At 42.2% G+C, this 23954-nt stretch overlaps 2 protein-coding genes across 2 annotated transcripts; both read right to left on the reverse strand.

The window, feature by feature from the left end:
- Positions 1–23954, reverse strand: part of LOC132990351 (keratin, type II cytoskeletal 8-like) — a 232406-nt gene that overhangs the window by 148578 nt on the left and 59874 nt on the right.
- On the reverse strand, positions 658–11444 carry LOC132990143 (voltage-gated potassium channel subunit beta-2-like). 2 transcript variants are annotated; one of them, XM_061058239.1, is made up of 15 exons: positions 11246–11444; positions 7991–8322; positions 7696–7739; positions 7395–7432; positions 7190–7269; positions 6576–6620; positions 5335–5379; positions 4270–4313; positions 4081–4167; positions 3133–3218; positions 2649–2769; positions 2284–2378; positions 1381–1501; positions 1159–1247; positions 658–1021 (listed from the first exon to the last, which is right to left on the reverse strand). In XM_061058239.1, exons 1-15 carry the CDS (start codon positions 11282–11284, stop codon positions 932–934), a joined length of 1356 nt encoding a protein of 451 aa, XP_060914222.1. In that variant the 5' UTR covers positions 11285–11444; the 3' UTR covers positions 658–931. The 2 variants fall into 2 exon arrangements, with proteins under 2 accessions (XP_060914222.1, XP_060914223.1); XM_061058240.1 differs by lacking the exon at positions 11246–11444 and adding an exon at positions 8634–8699.

The raw sequence follows: 23954 nt of genomic DNA on the forward strand, positions 1-23954 counted from the left end.
TGCTTGTTTCTTAAAGGAAGAATGTGAGACTTTTTGATCCAGTAGGTGTCGCCCTTGAGCTCCAGCATGAAACCAAAACAAACTGCTGTTTGGCCACGCCTCCTCCATACTGAAGCCTCCGCTCTCCTCCAGAGACACACCTCCAATCCCTCTCCACTCAGATCACATGAAGGAGTTGTGAATTAGAACGCACCATCATTAAACACCATTAAGCACAAGCGGACAAAATTGTCCTTTGCCTGAGCTGCAATCACCTGTGTCCTGCATTGTTGTGTTAGCATGCTAATGTTAGCGCTCTTTAGTTAGCTCGGAGCTTCACATTGCATGTAAACTGACACAGAATGAGCGTGATCTAAAAACTCTTATATGACATTCAAATAATCAGTGAGTATGTTCTTCTTCTTCTCTCTAGTTCTTGACTAAAACAGCTTTTTTACACAAGGGGAGGAGCCGGCCGTTACGTCCATGTAAACACGGCTCTGACAACAACACAGCCAGCGGGACTCGAGCTTCTCACTCATTGTAGACAGTCATGACTCAGAGACACATTTACACAGGAGAGACTGGATTTCTGCTGTATTTATGTGTAAAATGTCGCAAATTCTTTTTAGCTTTTTAGATAATTTTGTTGTTTAATTACTTTGAATCTTGTCTTATTTATGTATTTATGTTTGGACTCCATGAACTTTGACTGCACGTTGTACGGGTTGATATTCTAACGTGGCATAAGGTGCAAATAGGATCAATAAATGAGACTGGAAGTGCAAAGATGAGGTGAAATAAGCATTGGCACATCTGTGTGGTTTGTTGTGTGTTGTAGAAACATATTCCTGGTTATTAACTGTTAGCTGTGTGTTGTGTTACTGTCTCTCATTCAAAGGATTCTTTTTCACAAACAGAGGAAAGTGTGACGGTTGATTGGTTGCTGCTTCTAGGATCTGAAGTCCTTTTTACTGTATGGCTTGTTTCCCAAAAGGTTATCCACCTCCGATATAGTGGAGAGCGTTAACCTCGGAAGAACCTGTGGAATAAAAAGTGACAATTATTTCTCAAACCATTCATTCACCGTACCTGAAGAGTGATGAACCGTGATTTGATTTGAAGCAGCCTTCATATCAGACATCTTTACATTTGTTGACTCCCTGTTTACTCTCTAACCTGTATGGCTCTGATATTCTCCAGCAGCTGCTCTGTTCTGGAAGCTCCCAGCAGGACAGAGTTTACAGCTTCGTTCCTCAGACACCAGGCTGTAAGAACAGAACATGAAGAAAACTTTGAAGGTATCTGAAACTCCTCCAGTTACATGCTAAACCTTGGGTAGTATTTACTGTCACTACAAAATGATTCACATAAAGACACAGCAGGAAGGATGTGTTTCACCTATAGCCAGCTGAGGCAGCGTGCAGCCGAGTCGTTCAGCGACCGCCTGCAGCTCTTTTAGCTTCACCTGCTGACGGTGTCCCTCCTCACTCAGGATCTTATCCTTCATCCACTGATAACCCTGCAGCAGATAAAATAACAAAGCCTGATAAATAACTAAAGAAAGGACAGTAATTCTGGTTGTGAACCCCAAACTGACCACAAAATGTTCTTTTTAACAGGAACACATTTCTTTTCTTTTTTTCGATAAAGTTGTCTGCAGCAGTCCCAGAGGACACTACAATGGAGTAATAAGAGTATTTCAGGTAAAACGTTTCACAGATGGGGAAGAAAATTTCAAAGACTTTAGTTGTAAATTTCACACCTATTTGCATGTTTGAAACTTAAAAGTTCTGTAACATTAAGGTTGTAAATTTGAAGAAAAAACTGAAACACCTGGATTCAAAGAAACCAACATTTGGCAAAACATTTTAAACCCTAAATGTGTAACTTTAATCTCAGGAAATTCACATTTTTTCAAGACTCTGATCTCGGAAATACATGGTTTCCTAATTATTTTTTCTACGGTAAAGTCAGTGTCTCTATGCTCTACCCAATCACACTGTTACTTACTATTCTGTGTTTTTTTTACAGATATTGTGCAATACAGGTAAAGTCCAATATATGTTGTGTTGATTTGCATTGGCATGAGCCTTTCTGTTTACATGTTGCTGAATGTTTGCAGCACTTTGAGTCCAAGACAAATTCCCCCAAGGTGACATAAAATCTATCTATGTATTGAATCGTAATGTTTTCAACTTTGAGGTTTGATTTATTTTGTCTCCATTGTGATAGCTCATAGGATTATTATCGCACCGTGAGGAATGAGACACAATGTGACAATGAGAAGTGAGAAAGGTTTACCCTTAGCGAGGCTCGTGAATTAGGGGGGATCCCGTTGCTATACTTCCCTGAGATGATGCCGCATGCAAGAGGAGACCAAGTCATTGCTCCGATGCCTGAACGCCAAAAAGAAGCAAATATTCAGACACATTGTGATACGTCATGGATTGATTATTTGTAGTATGGAGGACTGGTTGGCTGTAACCGTCATCAGGAATTAAACTAATACGACTCAAATTATGATTTAAGAAAGAATCAAAAGGCTTAAAGAAAAGTATGAAGGCTGTCCTCTACTTCAGCTAGCAAACAAAGAAAAGTAATCTGCAAAGTCCAAATAGTTTTGAGGAGTGGACAGATTTCCCTCCCAGACTCTGGATACTTCTTACCTATTTTGTGGTAGAGATCGGGGAGTTGCACCTCCACCTTCTCCCTCTGGAACATGTGGTACTCTGCCTGTTCACAGATGGGCGGGATCTGGTTGAACTGTCGCGCCACAGAGTACGCCTCCTGCAGTAAACATAGGGAACAATAAGTGAACAGCTGGACTTCATATACAGGTTGTCTGGGGTCCAACATTTCTGACCCTATATCAAAAAACAGGCAAAAGGAAAACCTGAGCCAAAGTCGAGAGAGCATGAATTCATTTTCAAGTAGAGAAACCTGACCTCAAACGGACCCAACGATACTGGGTTTTTAAACATGGTGGACAAGGACAGAGCCAAACAAATAGAAAACTAGCATCACTTGACCTCTTCAGAATTAATATAAGTTGGCCCCAGCTCTGGTACTGGGTTGAAACTTGTTGAAAAGTAGCAAAACGGTCCCATGAAATCTCCTTCAGGTTTATTTTAAATGTGTGTATGAAATCACCATGATCTCCATGGAGGTCCATCGAGACGTCCCCCAGTACATCGCCATCCCCTGGTTGATCACATGAGTCATCGCCCTCACCGTCTCTACCAGCAGAACAAATTAACAACAATTCAAGGATACAGACTTCAAATGACATACTCAAAATGTTTAAAGGTCACATATCCTCCTCCTCTTCAACCAGTTTAAATAGGTCTCAGAGCTCCTCAAAACATGTGTGTGAAGTTTCTTGTCCTAAATCCACTCTGGTCCTGTATTTGATCATGACTATGAACCCCTCTATTTCAGCCCTGCTCAGAACAGGCTGTTTCTGTGTCTGTACCTTTAAATATGTAAATGAGCTCTGTCTGACCACGCCCCCTCTCTAGAAGGGCTTGGGTGTCCTATTGTTTACGGTGAGAAGGCAGACTCAGAGGGCAGAACAAAGACCTAGCTGTGGGAGTGTCACCCACCTGGGGGAGGGGCTACTGCCCTTTGTGATGTCATGAAGGGGAAATCTCCAAACGTTCTGTTTGAGCACACATTTTCTGAAAAGTGGAGCAGGCAGAAGACGGAGAGGATGGACTTTTCTCATGATTGGGGGGTTTGTAGACAGACTAGGGACACTTATTAGTGTTAGAGAAACATGAAGTGTATTTCACAGAATATGTGACCTTTAAAAAAGGACAAGGAGACCAGATGATAATGCAAAGTAACTTAGTGGAAGATGCCTTACTCACTCCTTTATCATTTAGTAATGGAAACAACATTCTTAAATGGCTTTGCTAACATCTATAATGGATTACATGTCGCAGCGTATTTGTAAATCATAACCCATGTTCATGAAATCTGTATACATCCAGCATTCTCATGTCTTGTTGGATTAAGACAAACTGGATTTAAAGAGTCTCACCACAGTGGTTCTATGTAAACCAAGAGTCTGGTCTGTTGGTGGAGCAGAACACTCACCTTCTATAGGGGTGTTCGGATCTGGTCGATTTGCAAAAACCACGTCTACGTAATCCAGCTGAAGTCTCTCCAGTGATGCTCTTAGACCTGTTTCATCATGAAGATCGAGTCAAGTTATCCCTTCCTGTTTGTGCTCTTTTTCAAACAAATACTAAAATTCTGCTGTTACGTCAAAAAGGACATTCTTACCTTCAATTATGTGTTTTCTCGATAATCCTCTTTCCATTTCTGCTCTGAAAAACCAACATGTTTGATGTCATAACTCAGGGCTGGGTTTAAAGGTGTATACATCCAAGCTCAATGCACAAATGCAAACTCTACAGGCAACAGGGGCAGTCGGTAAGGGGGTAGAACTGGACCCTCTGACCATTAAAACATCTGCTGGAATAATATGTCAAATGTTCATTTTTTTGTATTAAAGGAGCAATCTGTATCTCTGACCCCTAGTGTTTAAAATGGGTACTGCAGTCCAAATGCAAAACGTTGTAGAGAGCTGTCTCCCCCCGCCCCCTCCTCTCTAGAGTCGATGCTCACGCAGGTCACCATGTGGTGGACCCTGAAGCTTCAGTGTTTATCCAGCTCTGCATGGGTCTGTAAACCTTTCTGCGTTCTAACCTCTCTCCATTTTTCAAAAGCATCTCCAATATTGATCCTAGTTTGAGCACGTTTCTGCTCGTGGAGCTTATTAGAAACATGCAGAGGCTTTTTAGGTCGGGTACAATCACTTCTATCTGAACCACTTCTCTTGCCCGCTTCCATCGCTGCCAAAATGGTTTGGTCTGCTTCTCCGAGCAAATTAACCCCTGCTCTCCACCTGTTACTGTAAATTGTCAAAATGGCCGAAAATCAGGTGTGCAAAAAGAGAGGGAGAGAGAGAGAGAAGATAGACAGGGGCTCGCCGAGTAGCAGGGACTAAAGAATGAAGTTAGTTTTAGTGATCTTGGTTTATGAACCGCTATAATTACCGACTCTTAGAGGAGAGCTCTTAAGCTCCTTTGCAGCGTGCGTAAATGAAAAATGCCTTGTGTGTGTGCGCTATGGCCAGTCAGCCAGTGATCGGTGCGCAGCGGTGGGCTTTGGTGATCACTCAGGCACAATGTGGGCCTGCCAATAGTACATCTCATGCAATGTTAGCTCCAGTTCTGCTGAGTGTGCTTAGTAAGCAGCTCATTCTGTTCATTCTAATTATAGAAAGAGAAAAAGAAAGAGAGAGAGACACACACACAAAGTTGAGAAAATGTAACCTATACTTACTTTCCACCCCAGAAGATTTTGGTGGTGATGACTAAACTGGATCGTCTGCATGTTGGAACAAAAACAAAAAGGGTTTTCTCTTGATTCAAGATGTGGAAAAGATACGTTACAATATATTACTCAGGCTGTCTTGATCTCTCCTACAAACCTAGAATAGGATTCAATAATTCCTCTTTTCCTTTTTTGTTGGGTTTCCTGTATTGAAAAACACACCGATCAAATTAAGGGTTCAAAGAATGATTGTTAAACAGCTTTGCTCAGCAGGCCCACCCTGCTGGTTGTGCTGTCTGTGGGTCTCAGGTGCCTGTAGGTGTGGCTGGTTCATCATGATCTGATCCTGTATTTGATCATGTCTATAAACCCCTCTATTTCAGCCCTGCTCAGAACAGGCTGTTTCTGTGTCTGTAGCTTTAAATATGTAAATGAGCTGTGTCTGACCACGCCCCCTCTCTGGAAGGGGATTGGGTGTCTCGGTGCTTTCTCGCTCCATGTCCTATTGTTTACGGTGAGAAGGCAGACTCAGAGGGCAGAACAAACACCTAGCTGTGGGAGTGTCACCCACCTGGGGGAGGGGCTACTGCCCTTTGTGATGTCATGAAGGAAAATCTCCAAACGGCCTGTTTGAGCACACATTTTCTGAAAAGTGGAGCAGGCAGAAGACAGAGAGGATGGACTTTTCTCATCATTGGGGGGTTTGTAGACAGACTAGAGACAAATGTTAGTGTTAGAGAAACATGGGGAAGTGTACCTTTAAGGTAGTATCCTAACATGTCTGTTTTAAATTCCCACATCACCTGTATACTCTTTCTACAGAATGCCTCTATGTTTAGAGTGAGCTCTATTTCTGTCGCTTTCTTTCTAAAAGAATCGTTTCATTTCTGCAGGAACAACGGGCACAGCATGAAAAATTCATCAGCTACTGAACTGTAGTTTTTCACTGCTGTTGAATAAAATATATAGAAACATTTGAAATGATGGAAAACATGATGTGAGCAGCCTTTATTTACATGATCACAGAAAGGCAAATATACAACAGAGGGAGCCAGGAGCTATAAGAGTGAAGAGCAGCTCAGCCACAGCAGATGTTCCATTCTGATGATACTGATTTACCATGAAAACAAAGATCAATCAAAGCATTTAGGAGGAGATAAAGTCATGCATCAAAGTTCTTTACTTGTTAGGTGAAAGTTTGAAGATTACATGTCTGCACAAACCAAACACAATATGTAAAAAAACTTTACCTCCATCCCTTCTTCTTGATGATGTTTCCCAAGACGACTTCCGCCCTGCAGCAGGAGATGAGCGCAGACAGAGAATTCAATCCAACAACAATACATTTAATTATTTATCAAATTGAATATCAATAGTTCAAGATGAGTTAAATGTAATGAGGCGACGCATGCGAGCTTGTTCAGGCAGTCAACTCAAGCTACTCTGATTTCACTTGACATGCCATATTCTCAACAATCACCTGACAACACCTCCTTTCCATTAGCGGTTTATTTAAGCTGCAGGATTTCTGCCGGTGCAACCTCGCCCTGCCCCACCTCAACCTCCTGCCCCGAAATCCACCTGTAGGCTCCGACTGGGGGGGTTTAAGATATCATCAGAGGTCGGAGCCTAGACGCCAAACACAATCTATGTTCTGCTACGACAAATATTTTAAATGATTCAAAGGTGAGCTGTCCGACTGACCTGACTGAGATAAAATAAATGATGTAAAATGTGCTTTCAATAACAAGCACTTATCCAGACACGTCTTAGCTCATTCAAAAAAAAGTTTATCCAGAGGAAGAGGGCAGACAGGTGCAGACAGTCACAGCTGGATTCTGATTGGATGTGGCGTCATGCTTACTTTCCAGCTGTGTAAACTTCCGCTGTGTCGAACAGGTTGATCCCATTCTCGTAGGCTAAAGTCACTAGCTCCTCGGCCACCTTCAGAAGAAAAGACGTCAAATAACGAAGGATGAGCAAAGTGTGAGGCTATCTCTCTACCTGACCTCTGACCTCTGAGAGGAGCTTAATGCTAAAGAGATGTTTAGGTGTTCTTTCTTTCTTACCTCATCTGTTATCTGGCCTCCGAAAGTAACCCACGTCCCTGAAGAAAAAATAAAGTAACTACTGTGAGAGTATGTTGAAGCAGAAGATCTTTCTTTCATCTGCTTTCACAGCAAACGACTATCTTATGAACCAGGAACCTCCCCGCTGCCACTGCACCACTGTGCAAACCCGAAACATGGTTTATCCTGAGGAAATCCTCCAGGTTTATTTGTGTGTTGCTCACAAACTTCCTTTGTTTCTTTGTATTTGGACTAACTGTTATTGTAGATGGACCTGCATGTACTTAAATGCCACACTTACCCAATCCAAGGCAGGACACCCTCAGACCAGATTTGCCCAAATTTCTGTTGACAAAAAAAAGTATCATAAATATCAGTATATTTTATTTAAAATGCCATGAGATGGCGTTTGTTTTTACATTGAATATGCTGCGTAAATGTTCAGTCACATGTGTGCATATGTATGTGGTACACTCCCACCCCCTCTTGTAGGCCAACCCGTCTGTTTAGGTATCAGAGTAAGTGTGTTGCTCCAGTGGGCTTATTCTGCTTCATATTATAACGTTACTGTGTGTGTTTGCATGTCCTCGTTGTACCTGTAGATCATGCCAGTGGAGTACGACATGGTGTCCCTGAGTGAAACGTGGTTCATCCTGAGGAAGTCCTCCAGGTTCTTGAGCTGAGCGGCCGCCCTGACCTCTCTGAGGCGCTGGAACTCGGCTAAATGGCTGCTGCGCTGCTGCCGCTCTTCCTGCTCCAGAGCTTGTTCTGACAGGAAACAGCTCAGGCCGCTGTTCACGCTCTCACTCATCGACGACAGGGACATGACCTTTCCTCCAGACCCGCTGCTGATGCTGCTGCTTCGACATATCCCACCACTGTCTCGAGTCCCGGGTGGAGCCCCTCCACTGCCCCCAGGTTTGGGCATCTGGAAAAAAAAAACAATGTTATGATACCTCCATGACTATTCAGTCCACATTCCTCTGCTGGTTTGTTGGTCCTCATGAATCCTCCCATCACCATGTTCATCATGCTTTTGTAAAATAATGACAGCAGTGTTTCTCAGTCTCTGCTGTCTGCATTATTGAAGTACAAACCCTGAATAATAAATGGGTGAGTGAAGTATTGATGTTCTTTATTTTTTTTTGGGGGGGGGGGGGGGCTGTGCAGATGAAGAGAGGAACATACACTCATGCACATGATGAAGCTGTCTACAAACGGTGCAGGGTCTGTACTCACATACGAGGGGCCGGGGCAGACATCAGGGGGTTTGTGGCATGCATAAGGATAATTCACGTTGGGTGACAAAGCAGTGTTGGCTGAGGGAAGAACTGAAAGACAAGATGACTTAATGAGAAGTGACAAGTCTCACAATTAACTCGAGAGTCTCTGGTTACTGAGCCAGAAATAAAACACACAGAAAGACAGTTAAAACAGGAGTGTAGCTTTATTAGTGATGATTTACAAACACGCTAAGCTAACAGAAAACACACTCATTGTTTTCACTTAGAAAAGAAGACATGCTACTCTCCATTTCACTGATATATGTGCTGCAACGTCTGTTCATTAAATCTGCATCCTGTAAATATCCACACTCATCTACATGCATACAGATAGTGTTTGTAGATATTTCTTCCTTAATCTGCCCTTGATGATGTCACTTTGTGGTTGTTTAAATCTCATTTAGTGGGGAGGGGATCTCCCCCCGCATCTATATTTTATTTCATTCTCCTCTTCACTGAGTTTTAATGTTTAAAAATTCAAAAAGTTGCATCAATATTCAGATTTCTTTTTGGTGCGTCGTGGGGAACCAAGATGTGTTTTGGCTTCAAGTTGCAAATAAAAATCCTTGATGTGAAAAAGTCTGAACTATTTTTTCAATCTATTTTTTTTCTTTAAATCTTTGCTGCAAAGTTTAAATGCATATTGCATTTTTAAAGCACAGAGGAGCATAAATAATCTACAATTCACTTAGCAGACGCTTTTGTCCAAAGCGACATAAATCAGAGAGTAAATACAACACAAGCAAGGATCTAGAAATAATGTGACTAACTACACTCACATCCATCATGATGATATCCATGGTAGTTAAGTTTCTATGTGTATGTATGTATGTCTTTAAGATGTATTGCCTGTATGGACCTTTGTTGTAAACCAAATTGCCCCTCAGGGAAAATAAAGATTTTCCAAATTCAAATCCAAAAGGAAACTTCCACCCTAGATTTGAACATTGCAGGACTGTTACTGAGCTCTGCAACATCTGAACTGGTGCCATGCAGGATTCAAACCTTTACTGTCTGTCTGTCTTTGGAGCTCAGGAAACTGGACCGATTGGGATCTGATGTTCTCCCAGCATGAATCTATCATACGACCAAACCACTGACTTCTGATTGCATGGTCACTGAGCCCCTCCCACTTAAGTATCACACAGCGTGACCGTACACCTTCAAGCATAAACTGAGATTACGTCAGTCTATGAAGCCAAAACAACAGCTGGAAAAAAACTGGAGCAAAATTTTCAAGCTCACCGAAATCAAGAGTTAACGATGTAGATCTGAGAGACGTTCATTCTCTTACAGAATGGCGACTGAGTTGGAAATCATTCTCACTTTTTCTACTACAACTATTCAGTTTATTCTTTGTCACAATATAAATTATCATCCAGTCCCACTCTGCAGACTCTGCATACACCTGGCTTGCAGACAGCCAGGTGTATTTAGATCAAGGATTTGGAGCCTGTGCTGTTTGAGGTTTAAGCGTTGGCTCAGGTGCTCCATAGCCGTGACAAAAACAAGGATGAAGATTCTTAATGAGCTCAGACTTCAGGTGTATCACTGGATGAAAAGAGACACTAAAACTAACAGAAGGTTTTATGTTGCAGGTATGATGTCAATAAAATGCAAAGTAGATTTGACTGATTTTCCAGAGAGCTGCGTGTGACACATGGGGGAATAAATTAAATGGGAGAGAAACCTTTTCTCTCGTTGCTGCTGGACTTTGACTTCTATACACCGAATAAAGAAAGAGTTTCTGCCATGCACAAGTGAGCAGTGTGGCCAAGGCTTGACATGTGTAATGCTGATGTCAGCGTAAGTTAAGGAAGGAAGACTGTTTCATACTCTTTCTCTCTGCTCTGGTGATCAACCGGAGAACTTAACCAACCAGATTCTGAAACGACCTCTCTTGATCAATCATCCTGCTACTGTCATATTTTTTTAAATCTGTTCTCGTCTCTCTCACTGCCAGTTTGTCGTTTCAGTTCGATCACTGTGACCCTCCTCCACACCAGTCACCTCCATTTCATCTCTCCAGGGTCCAGCTCCTCCTAAGTCCACATCCTGCATACTTCCATCCTAGTCAACATTTTCAATCACACTTTATGTTAGTTTTTTGTACAATGAATATTAAAGGGCCTCATAAGGAGATGTGCATGCTGCTCTGCATGCTCTGGACTGGAGCTCATAAATACAGAAGTTCTAAATAAAGTTGCATAATAACATCAAAATACAACCTCTTTGGTGTCCGCTCACATGCAAGTACATTAGCTCTCTCCATTTCCCCAACCTGCTAGAGCACATGGACCAGAAAAATCCTTAACTGTTCAATAATTGAAGACCCTCTCTTCACCCTCCTGATGACAAAGACTGATTATATCATCCTGCTACTTTCCATGAGACTTCACAAAAATAGCCCGTGAGAGCAAGGAGAGCAAGAAGACTTTAGAGAACCAGATGTTGCACTCTCTTATGCCACCATGATCTTCTCCTTCTCATGGTTCCATACTCCAAACATGTGCAGCATATCCATGCAACTCAGCCGTTTAAAAAAAATCATCCATTCAGACTACTCACCCGAGTGGTTGCCGTCCGGCCGATGACAACGCTGCTCATGGTGGAGCCGGGTGATGGCCAGATGAAGCAGTGTGTGTTTTACCCTGATGCCATGCAGAGCAGCATCTGGATCGCTGTAAAGGTAGAAGGTGGAGGAGGTGATCCGGCACTCCCACTCCCTCCTCCCAATTGGTCACATGGCAGACGTGGAGTCCAATCAGAAACAGCGTCTGCACTGCAGAGGCCAGAAAATAATCTCAGGAGTAAATAATTTATCTTGGCACTAAAACTAGCATCAGCACTAAAAGCTTGTGATTGTGTGAAACAGCAGAAAGCATGCTAAAAGCATTTTGCTTTTGCTCGTGTTGCTTGTCCCAACAGTTATGTAACTCTTTGCAGACAAACTGAGTGTTGAAGGACCGACTACTACTTCTTCTGCAGAGGCTCAAAGTGCCATAGGGGAACAGTTGGGCAGTATTGGGTGGGGGAAACCCCGATAAATGTCAAAGTGAGAATTATTACAGGAAATACTTCAAACTATCTTGTTTTCCTGCAAATGATAAAATACCATTAAATGGCCCCTATCTGTTGATCTCACCACAACTAGAATGTTCCAGTTCCTTCCAGCAGATCAGAAGCTGCTTTAGTATCTGAAGCTGTATTTCCACTGGAGGAACTTTAACTTTAACTTTAACTTTAACCTTTAGAGCTTTAGAGCAGAGAACTGCATTTTAAACCTCAGGGACCGTGGTCACAATAAAAGATTAGAGAAACAGAAGATACATAAAAAGCAGACATTGGCTGAACTGTTCGGTCTTTTCTCTGGATTTTCATGTCCACAGAGTTCACAGCTCTCATTTCTGGAGGAAGACAGTTCCAAAGTTTAGGTGCTGCCATCTCAAAGGGACAGTCCCCTGGACCTAGGCCCTCATAAGGAGGGGAAAGGGGAGAACTTTCTGGAGCCCAGTTGCATGCGGGGCCCATGACCGTTAGCAAACATAATCCATATTTAAAATTGTTTAACACCGAAACACTCTCCCTTTCTTATTAACTCGGTGATGAATGTGATGTTACCTTCATTGGCGGGCCAATAGCACTTAAAGGTTAGAACAGTAATGACTTTGTATTCCCACACCAGGACCTGCACAAAAATAAGGATGGCAGAAAATAAGGGAGGCTCAGAGTTTTGATCCAAAGGCAATAATAAATAAACTTTTTTCAACCAGCTCCAAAACCTGATCAGATCCAGGGTGTGTGTATGTGTGTGTGTGTGTGTGTGTGTGTGTGTGTGTGTGTGTGTGTGTGTCTGTGTGTGTGTCTGTGTGTGTGTCTGTGTGTGTGTGTGTGTGTCTGTGTGTGTGTCTGTGTGTGTCTGTGTGTCTGTCTGTGTGTGTGTGTGTGTGTGTGTGTGTGTGTGTGTGTGTGTGTGTGTGTAAATATTTTTTTTTAAGTTGGAGTGTTCTCAAATCTGTGACTTTTCCTCTCTCTACTCCCACCTAATGGTAAAAATATTTTTTGCAACATTCAAGCTACAGTGGAAGTAAGTTGTTCTTGTGATTCATGCATCCACCACTAGAGAGCAGCACAGATTCAACATTTTTCTCGGCCTTCTGTTCCTTCACAGTTTGAACCAGTGAGCACAGACAGCGATGTGGAGTCTTCACTATATGAGGTTATTTATCTGAAGGTGTTTGGACATGTTCCTGCAGTACCAGTTCATGGACAGCTGTGGAGTACAGACTATAATATAACTGCAGAGATCCAGAGGACACCTGCAGAGACATGAAGACAGCGTGAGGACTCCACACAGAGGAGCCAGCAGTGACTCCATTGTTAGCAAATACTGGAGGAGCTTAAAATGTGTTTTAGTCCAGGGTTCAAGTCCAGAGTGCGGCTGCAATTTATTTACTACATGCACCATTTTATGCATAATATTCTCTCTATGTATTGCCACTTCTATTATCTGCTTATCTTAGCATGAGCACGCTAAATTAAATTATCCTTCTTGGTACAAAGATCTTACACAAGACTCAGAAAGGTGAAAACTAGAAATTAATTTGCTTTTGGTTTATTTTATGAAAGACAAACAAATGATGGTTGAATGTTGTGTGGCATCAAAACAGTAGAGAGGTTATATCAGCAGTCATTACACATTATATTGATATGTAGACAAGATCATGCTAACCATCAATGCTAATGCGACTATGAGTACAGTGACAGTCTAAAGTGAGGATAATGTTAGCGATGGCATCATTTATGTACTGCATCATTATATAAGAAAAAAACAGGAACATGCATGACCACACCCACGCTGACAGCAGGAATCATTTAGAGTCCATCTTATCACAGACACAGGCTAGCTCTGTCCATCTGTTTGAGCATCTCTGCAAAGATGTCCTCGTTATCTTTTGGTCTGGATGCTGATGGTGGAGTTTTCACATCAGCTGCCGAACCAGTAAACTCAGGTCGACAGCATCACATGAGCAGGGAGAGCAGACATCATTAGAGAGACTGAGGAAACTGGCTTTACCAACACATCAGCTAGCATCAAGGTTAAAACTTTAGGAAGCAACAGCAAACTTTTTGGGATTTCTGGTGCAGCCAGTTAGAGCTCAAGGACTTCCAGCCAAGACTTTGGGTTCTGCTCATTGCCGCTGTTTAACTTCTGACTGTTAATGGAGTTGATGTTGAGAAACAACCTTTAGTGGGGGATGATGAGCTGCATGCTGCACTTACAAGCAGATACCTGTTTAAAGACGGGAAGTCAGCCTAAGTTAGATAACCACCAATGGATTCTCAGACTGCATTATGATGGTATTGCATTCTGCATCTTCTGCTCTCCACTCAGATTGTCCTTTTTCTACGAGAGGAAGTCAGAACAATATCAAAGTTTGGTCCCAAGCCAACAGATTCTGCAGGACAGATGTTAGTGTACATGGATACAGACATTGATAGTGCAAGTTGTCTCTCCTGAGGATCACGTACAAAAAGTCGCTTTTGGATCTGTGTCACAGAAGCCGGTTTCTCTGGACTGCGTACCAACAGCTGAGGTTCTGGTGAAGATGATGACCAGCAGATCAGACGGTACTTCATCGACAAGCTCCAAAACTTCCAGGAGGAAGGCGGCTTGCATCTTAGCAAGACAACTAATAATGATGATCAGAGTTTTGGCCATTTTGCAGGGCAGTAGCAGTGTGGCTGATTCTACTGAGTATTGCAAGGAAGAGTTGATGTATCTATAAGTTTGTGAATGATTTGGTTCCAGAGTTGTCTGTTGTTGTGTATTGCACAAAGGTGAAATACTTTTGGACACTGAATCTTCAGTTTGCTTTCAAACACTCAGATATCGTTCTTCTTTTGCCAGAGGCTAAAAGGTTCATCTCTTTCTCCTTCTGTGTTTCATTAAAAAAAAAAAATCCTCTCAGCTCCTTTATCCCGAGCATTAAAATCAGTTTTTCCTCTCGCTCAGTTTCCTCTCTTCTACGCTGCTGTACCACATCGTCAAGGCGCCTTGCTCGCTTTGACAGTTAACACAGATGTCTTTAAAATGATGCTCTTCCAATCATCTCAGTGGCATTTATTTGATGTTCTCTTTCATTTAATTCTTCTCAGCGAGGTTTTCTCGCCTGTGCCAAAGCAGCCGACATTTGATTGATACCACGTCTGAATCTCTTCATTGTATTTTGTTAATTTTTGCGAGCATTGCTCTTTTCTTAAATGTTTGGACGATTGTCTTTCAAATCACAAAATCTAATCTGCATCAAAACATTGCATCAGTCCCTTTAAAGAGATCTTGCAGAGATTAGGGGTCCTTCTGTGTTTTAAAGATGCCCAGAGCAATCCAACAAGTTTTTTTAGAGAACTGCTTTAATTTAAATCTGATGTAAGCGTCTCCTTTGTGAAGCACTGAACCAAACACTCGATGTGTATCTATTCAAAGGCGAGACCTTCTGTCTTTGTTTAAATTTTTCTCTTGCAGATTATTCCTGATGGCATCTTGTTGTTTTTCAGGCTCTTAAAATATTTGCATGATTAATTTATCTGAGATGATGGATGCGTGCATGTCAGACCTCACAGTCTGATCTGCAAGAATTAAATCAGCGTTTCCTTCTTATAAAACGCTCTTCTGCTGTGACATTTCTCACAGATGCAGATCACACCGACAGGCTTAGAGAGCTTTTTGTAAAACTCTGTGTTCTACTTCATGTCCTTGTTTCTTAAGTTATTCAAAGATACAATATGTAGATACCGCCACCAGGGGGCTCTCATTCAATACCTCAATAATGAAAGATTTGAGGTCGAGGCTAGCAGGGAATCATGGGAGTTCTCTCTGCAGTGCCCAGTTAATTTAGATATTTTAAAGTAAACATTGTCATTACATTCTACATATTGTACGTTTAAGGATAACTTAAAATGCATGCATTTAACCTAAACATTCAGTGTGCAACATTTATGACCCTGTGCCAACTCTCTGCTGCCCTCTAGTGTTAATAAAGAGAAAAGACAAAACTCAAAGTAATGAAGTAATTAGAGAGAAGGACACAACTCCGTACCCTGTTTGCTTTTTGTTACAGTAACTAGATATTATTTTAATCCTTCTGATGAAAGGTATACACATCAAAGGAATAAGTGCAACTTTCCAAGACTCGCACCAAAGAGACAACTACAACTTGAGTCTGTTCAGGTCTTTTGGATGTAAACACACAGTGTGTGTGTGTGTTGCACATTAACTTCAAGATGGCTGCAGAAAGCAACTTCATCATGGCCAAAAAAATGAAACAATTTGACAACCATATCCCGCAATATCACTCGATGACACATCACACAACCCAAAGGCAGGCATTTTTTTTTCTTTTAAAGGTACAACATGTGACTTGTGATCCAGAAGTTGTCGCGCTTTAGCAGCAGCCTCTCAGACCAAAACAAAGCTGTCCCTCAGCGCACAGCCCCCCCTGCTCCTTCTCCTCCTCCTCAAACCTCCCTGAGTCTTCCATCTGTTGGCAGCCATTTCTACTACTGATCTCCATTCTGATACTCTGATACTCATTTATTTTGAAGTATTTTAGAACAAACACAGATTTTTTTTCAGTTGTTAAAGTCTGTTCGTTCTTCTTGAATTGTTGTCTCACGGCAACACTTATGCCACTTTGACCTCTATTTACAACGTCCTGAGGGGGGCGGGTCTGTCTCTCTTCCTCCACGTGGTGGCAGGGCTAACGTTAGAGAGGAGGGGGGTGCACGGGGAAATCCTGTCAGTGTGAACACAGAGCTCAGAACAACAAGCCCAGAGGGAGTTTGACAATGTCGATATCTGCTATATTAATATTTAAAATGTGGCATTTTATACCTTTAAATGCAACATTTGTAAAGTTTAATGTCTTAAGGTGAGGCCAGTAAGCTTTGGATTGAGTGTCAGAGAAGGTCAGAGAGAACTTACAGATGAATTGATTTCATGAAATTTGTTTGGAATAGAAGGAGTCACCTGAAATATCTGAGTTAACAATATGAAATTTTGTTGCATTTGCAAGACTGCATTTAAATCTTCATGGCAAAAAATAATATTAGAACTGTAATACTTTAAAACACAGAGCAAGAGAGACAGAGAGAGAGAGAGAGAGAGAGAGAGGGAGAGACAGAGACAGAGAGAGAGCAGCTGCTGTCCCACTCTCATCATCCCGCCGCTGATGGGAAGAAAAACATCATCGTCTCCCCACTCTCTGCCTCTTTCTCATTACACAACTCTCCCTTGTTGGCACAACATCACAGCACCAACACACACACACACACACACACACACACACACACACACACACACACACACACACACACACACACACAGTACATGCATGCATACATCTGTGTGTGGGAGCAGTGGATGCGGGCGGGTGTTGGGGGTGGGGGTGTCTCAGCTGTTGGGCTTGTCAAAAGCCTGGGAAAGTGGTCTGTCCCCCCCCTCCGGTCCAGCCTGCTCACTGTTCCCCCTTCATCCCTGTCTCATGTCTGAGTGAAACCTGAAGCTCTGATTCTGATCATTTTTAGGAGATGACTGCGTGCTGGGACGGCGGAGCAGCACCGGGGGGCTTAAACTGCCATTTGGACCCCAAACATGAGAGCTTTTATTTGCCAGTTATTCATGGGAAGATGTGCGTGTGTGTGTGTGTGATGTTAGTAACAAATTCAAAGCCTGAACTCCTCCTGAAATCACACAGTTCTGCAGCGGATCAACCGTCAGGGAAGCAACTCGTTAAAAAGATGTTCTACACACTGAGTTGTTGTGTGTTTGTTTCACTGTGCAGGGAAATAAAAACCATATTAAAGATGTCTGCGTACGTATGAGAGTTCAGCTCAGTTGAACCCGGTGGTCCTGAATGACCTTCACCCCTGAACTTTCTGTGTTTTTGTCACACACTCTGTCTCATAACACACACATGTTTGTACCACAGCATGTCCACATAGCAGACTATGTGAATCGTAGGCTGTGAGGCAAGTCAACAAACAGCATCATCAGTGTCATCAGCGTGCGTCAACCTGACTGAGCTGAAGCTGCCATGGCGTTCAGCAGAGAGCGAGCTCTTGCCATAGTTGCGAAAAAGAGGAGGTATAGAAAAACCTGGACATGGTCGTGGTAAGCATTTGATTACATAACAACTAAAAAATGCATGAATATAATTCATACAGAAAGAGGGGTTTAAGCAGCATAGCTACTACAGCGAGGAAATATTTTCTTTTTTCTTTCTGCTCATGTTTTAGTTGACTGAACTCATCATGCATCTCAAGAATGAAAAAAAAATCAATGCACAGGGCTTTAAATGTGAACCTGAAATGGTTGCCATATTTTTTAAGTACACACAGAATGAAAATTTGATAACGTCAGCAAAAACTAAAACAGGAAATGACGCCCTAATCAGGACGACAACGCAGGTAACGTGACTTATCTCCAGCCCTCTTTGCAACACTGGCATCCCATTGTGTAGAAACCATGTCGTCTCATGTCTCATTTAGAGGTAAGTAAACTCTCAGTATAAACTCCAAAAGTCATCGGTGACACGCTTTGAGTGTGGGCTAGAGCACGCAAGAGGTAGAGAGCAAGCAGGGAGACAGGGAGGCGTGTGATTGGTTCATCAGATTGGTACCTCGTGGCAGACATTGGTGGAAGATTTTACAGGCTTACAAACTGATACAGATGATGGATTTTATTTGTTCCTTTTTCAGAGAACACAAGTTATTACTTTTTGTCAGGACCTAAAGACAATTTCAACCAAAATCTTAAAAAGGTGCGTACATGAAGCACTTTGTAAACTGGTGGCTTTAAAGGCTTTATATGTGATTTTTCACTCTTAAATGTAGAAATCAAGTATATCCTCTGAAAATAACTCTGTGAGTCATGACTGTCTACAATGGGTGTAACACCCGAGTCCCACTGTCTGTGATGCTTTCAGAGTTTTCTGAGTCCTATCTTCAGTTTGTTTACATCGCCCGGACGGCCAGCTGACTCCTCCCCTCGCGTATAAAAGTTGTTTAATTGAGGGACTAGAGAAAAGAAGAATAACATACTGTACTCACTGATTAACTGTGTTTCTAGATCACGCTCATTTCAGGTAAATTTACATGCAGTGTGAAGATACGAGCATAATAAAGATCGTTAGCATTAGCATGCTAACACAACAATGCAGCGCGAGTTGTTTTGGTTTCATGCTGGTGCTCAAGGGCGACATCTGCTGGATCAAAAAATCGCATACAAAGCCTTTAAAGGTTATTATTGTTACTGTTATTATCGTTTCATATTTTCCAATCTGTGGATAATGTCCATATTCTGTCTCTTTCAGTTTGAGTTCTCCTTTCTTAACGTGGACATTACAATTCAGCTCACAGATGTAATTTTCTCACCTCCACCTGTTTCAGTATCTGGCCTCCACACAGCAGCATTAACATGCACCGTCACTGTTGCCTTTGCCTGTTGATGTGAGATTTCAGCGGATCCACATCAGTGTGTACGCTCTCAGCAGAGAGGAGAAATCTATCGGGTGTAGGTGGGTGTCATTTTTTCTTGGTACATTTCTGAAACAAGAGTCCAGTGTGAGGACGGGGTCATCGCCACAGATGGAGGTGAGACACATTAGCATAGCCATTGTTTTCTCCGCCGTCTCCTCATGTACTATCACCCCTAAATTAATCTGTTCCCTTTTTTTTTAAATTGAGTCACCAAACCCCCGGTAATCCCGTCTCTTCAAATCTCTCACAGTCCACTGCAGGAATGGGGAGTGATTATCATAAAGGCCTGTGATCTTCAAAAATTAAATTTACCTCCCAGGTCTGGACTTTTTCTCATCCCAGCTGGAGACAGCGGATGCCTCCTAAGGAGCCACAATGGAGGGTGGGGTCGCGGCGTCCTGATACAAGGCTTTTGTAATCCTGAGCTCGGGTGTACATGAAATCCCACTGTAATTGCCTCCCTTCCCAAAGGCAGGTCGGTTCGAGCTAACATATTCACCATTCTCAAGACAGCTCACAAGGACAATGGAGGGGATTTAGTTCCTATGCAGATCCTTCACACGTGCTGAATATTTTTAGTCAGAGCTGCTGCTCTACAGAGTCTCTCCTCCGCTCCCACAATAAAAAACGACGAGCGGCACCGCGTCGGGGAGGAAAAAAGTTTGGGAAGAGAATCAAGTCAAAAACGATCTGGAGGAGAGGAGTCTGGTTTTAAGAAAGTCAAAAATGCAAAATATGTTTTAATGTCACACACTAAACCAGACTAATTTAAAAGCTTCAAGGTGTGGGGGTGTGTTGTTTAAAATGTTTAATGAACGAATCATCACGTTTAATTTATCATTTGTTAGAGTCCATTAACGGCCCAAATACTTTATTTCTCATACATTCATAACAGCTTCTTTTAGATAACAGGTCTTACTTTGAAGAATTTCACTAAATTCAATGTGAGAATATTTCCCAACATGCATTGTGAATCACAGTCAAATTAGTTTATATCAGTTTACCGATGTATGATTAATTAATCACGTCTGCTTTATTAATTCATAATGTACACACTATAAGTTTGCATCTTTCCAAAGTCTAACTGTAGAACTCACATTTAAAAAAATCAAAATCAAGGTTTAAGGGAAAATGAAGGTCTGCAAAGTTTTCAGAATAAAATCTTTGTTTTATTTAAAGAAATGAAAACACTTGCAGGAGTCAGGCTAATATCGGGCCTTAATGTGTCTAGTGTGTTGAGAGCTTCAGAACTATTTAAGACCCCGACCTTGGGGTCCTGACCCCCATGTGGGGTCACCTGAATTGTGTTCTTATTGATCAGAATACTGAACACAGGCTACTGTGGGCGATAGCCAATGTCAGAACAAGAAACCCTGCAGCGTCTCTTTCTGTCTGTACTCCCAGACTTTCTTCCTCTGTTCACAATAATAAACACCAAAAATAGAGGTGGGAAAACAAATAGATTTATGTAACAATCAAGATTCTTTGGGCTAATCATTCACTCCCTGCTAAGTGCTAATGCTAGCTCTTTAACTCAGTAGAATGCCAAATGGAGCAGCAAGAAATTCAACCAGTATCACAAACGACTGGAGTAGATCCTGAAGTATGTACTCATTAAAAAATAGACTTTGAACCATGAATCATGAATCGTTTTGAATTGAAAATAGATTCTCAAATGAATCCTGACCCCAAGAATCGAAATGGAATCGTCACACACCCAAAGATTCCCAGCCCTACCAGAAAGTCTAAATGTGCTCTAAGATGAATGTTGACTTGCAACACAGTAGACAAACTACTACAGGATTGAAAACAAATTAATTATCACCAAAAAGCTGAAGTCTGGGGTCGCCAGAGTGGGGTCACGAGCATAAAAAGGTTGAGAACGACTGATGTAAGACGATGCTAAGAGTACGTGTCGTTTCTACATTTATGAAACTGAAGGTCAGATCAGCTGCCAGGGTGATTCGGTTTAGAAATGTCCCTCATCTCATCTCTGTGCATTTTACACTTTTAGGTCCCTTTAGCCTGGCTCTTTAAAAAAACTTTAAAACCATTAATCTCAGTTTTTTACATTTGGCTATGAGTTTCTGCAGTTGGTTTCTCCATTGCTGTTGTATTACACTGAACACAAATAAAAACAAGTTAACTTTGAGCCCTTTTTTAGCTCATGCGCATGCCAGACTCAAATGAGAATGTCTCTCTCTTATATATTTAAGTGACTCGAGCAGAAATGAGAGAGAGAGAGAGATTGAGAGAGAGAGAGAGAGAGGTGCCTCGACTTGTGTAAACCTGACAGACGCTGCCGTAGCTTTTAACATCCTCCATGTTGTGGCTGCATGTTGCAGAGTTGCAAACCAACAATCCTCTTCTTCTTATTGCCCTTCTATTGTGAAGCTTTAATCTGGAGCATCCAAAATCCCGCCGCTGATGTCTGAAGCGTGCATTCACTGTGAATGTTTACAGGTGTACGTCAGAGCCACAGACCTCTGCTGATCTGCCGAGAAAGCAACCTGAGTCTTTTTTTATAATGCAGGAAGGACTTTTGGACAAAGGCAGGGATCACAACGAGCACAGGCTCTTTAAGAACTCTGCTGTATGTGTGTGTGTGTGAGGCGGTGTGCAGTAGACCTCTGCATGTTGAAGTAACAGCTCTCGACTCGAGAAATGAAGAACCAGGAGGGAGCAAGATCAAGTCGAACATTTAGAGAATAATCGTTGTTTTTACCCCTGGAATGCAGAATCTCTCCTAAATCACTTCCTGCTTTAAAAACAAAGCAATTTAAAATGTCAGCTGATCCGTCGCCGAGTGAGATGACGAGTAGAAGCAAAAAGACGCAGACATGAAATTGAATTAGCGGAGTTAAAGGGGACGTGGCTTTGTTTCTCTTTGCACAGCTTACACCACACAGGGGAGATGGTTCAGAGATCCGACTGTGTTTCTAAACCCTCAACAAAAGACGTCTTCAGCGCATGTTCTGCTCAGGAGAGTTTCACTCTGCACGCTGGTTTAGTTTCCAGGGTGGAAAAAACAAAGAGGAAAAAGTCCAATCATGACAACACATGTGCTCAGGAGACACTTCAGGAGGCCCAAACCTTCTATCTCTTTTGCATTTTATTCAATTATAAGACTTTAAACTTATGTTGCAAGATAATCATCTGAGTCCATTCTTTTATAACATAAATATTCAGATCGTAAGCGAGTATTACCTGCCCTGCTGTAGAAGATTCAGATCAAGAGCTAGAATTGCTCTGCAGCACAGTCCTCATCCAGGTCAAGTTAATTTCTCTCTCTCGGCACAAACCCCAGAGAAGTCAGATTTATTAACATCAGGGTCATGACAGAGGATGTTCAGAGCTCGGCGCGACATCATGCCCGACAGAAAAGTAAAAATCCAAGGGGCAGAGGTCGGACGGGGAAACGGCTGCGGTGCAATTTTTTTCTCATTTGGGTGTGTCACATTTCATTTGAGCAGGTGCGGGATGACAGGTACACATCATTAGTAACACTTTAGCAGAATAATAAGGCGGTTTTATTTCGCCACAGTGGTAAAAAGGCTCATGAATGCATAAAGAGGCGGACTCCAGCTGTGTCTTCAAATGCATGATGTTAGGAGGGGGAGGGGGAGCCGGGGATGAGCTTCAGACTTCACAGACTTGATATATTAAAAAATGAAACCTGAAGATATTCAAAATCTAAGCAACAAGAAAAACATCAGGAGGCACAGCACACACAAATATTCGCTCCGGTCTTTTGGGGAGAGATTAAAAAAAGAATTGCCGACTTCTGCAACCGAAGGCTAAGCAGATGAAGCTCCTCATTACTACCACGCATCTACATTTGAACTTCATCCTGATGATTTTTGCTGTAATTACTTCTGTGAAGACACACACTCACCAAGACGTTCAACAAAGACATTCCCTATATTTATTATCACCACCTGTGAAAAAGGTCTGCAGAGTAAAGGCCTTTGCACACTGAGTCCAGTTTTTTTCAGATGGTTTTTTTTTTTGGATCTGTAACCAGAGAGTAACGTTACTCACAGAAAAACCTTTTTTAAAAATACCCGCCTACATGTGGACGAGGCCTCAGACAGATGTCATGTTTCATCTCAGATGTTAAGTTTTGTATTTGATATTTTCATCATTCTTCCTTCCCTCTTCAGATGTGTGTTCTTCCTGTTTGTGAAGCTCGTTTCCACCCTTGTGATTCTTTGTCCCGCCCTCACCTGTTCCTGATTACCCCCACCATATTTAGTTTTTAATTCCCCTTCTTTTAAAGAGCCCATATTATGCCCTTTTTGGGGTTTGTATATTTAATCTATGTTCCTACTTTTGTACGTTCACAATCACTAAAGTCCGAAAAAAGTGTCTGTTTTCATGTACTGCTCCTCCTTGCTCCCTCTACGCTCTGAGTCTGTCAGCTACGCTCTGTTGAGCCCACACTGCAGAGCCCCACGTGGGCCAAGTCTGCTCTGATTGGTCTGCCGATGCGCTCTGTTGTTATTGGTCAGTTGCTCAGAACGCGTCTTGGAAATGTCACGCCTCTTTTACCATGTTGGGAATGCAGCCACTGGCTCCGTCCGAGGGGAGCATAAACATTAGCACTTTAGCACTACTGTGCTACCGCAGGCTACGGCATATCGTGGGCGTGCTACAGAAGTTAACGGGCGTGCAACATGAGCTGCAGGGCTTGCCACAACGAGCCAATGGGCTTAGATCAGTGATACCACACTGACAA

This window comes from Labrus mixtus, chromosome 15, assembly GCF_963584025.1.
Source record: "Labrus mixtus chromosome 15, fLabMix1.1, whole genome shotgun sequence".
In the NCBI taxonomy this organism is placed as follows: Eukaryota; Metazoa; Chordata; class Actinopteri; order Labriformes; family Labridae; genus Labrus; species Labrus mixtus.

Coding starts and splice junctions, on each gene's coding strand:
- LOC132990143 (XM_061058239.1), bottom strand. CDS start 11,284: ATGAGCAGCGTTGTCATCGGCCGGACGGCAACCACTCGG. Junction 5,380..6,575: donor ATCAAGAAGAAGGGATGGAG/GTAAAGTTTTTT, acceptor TCCAACATGCAG/ACGATCCAGTTTAGTCATCA. Junction 3,219..4,080: donor TCCGAACACCCCTATAGAAG/GTGAGTGTTCTG, acceptor TTCTGCTGGTAG/AGACGGTGAGGGCGATGACT.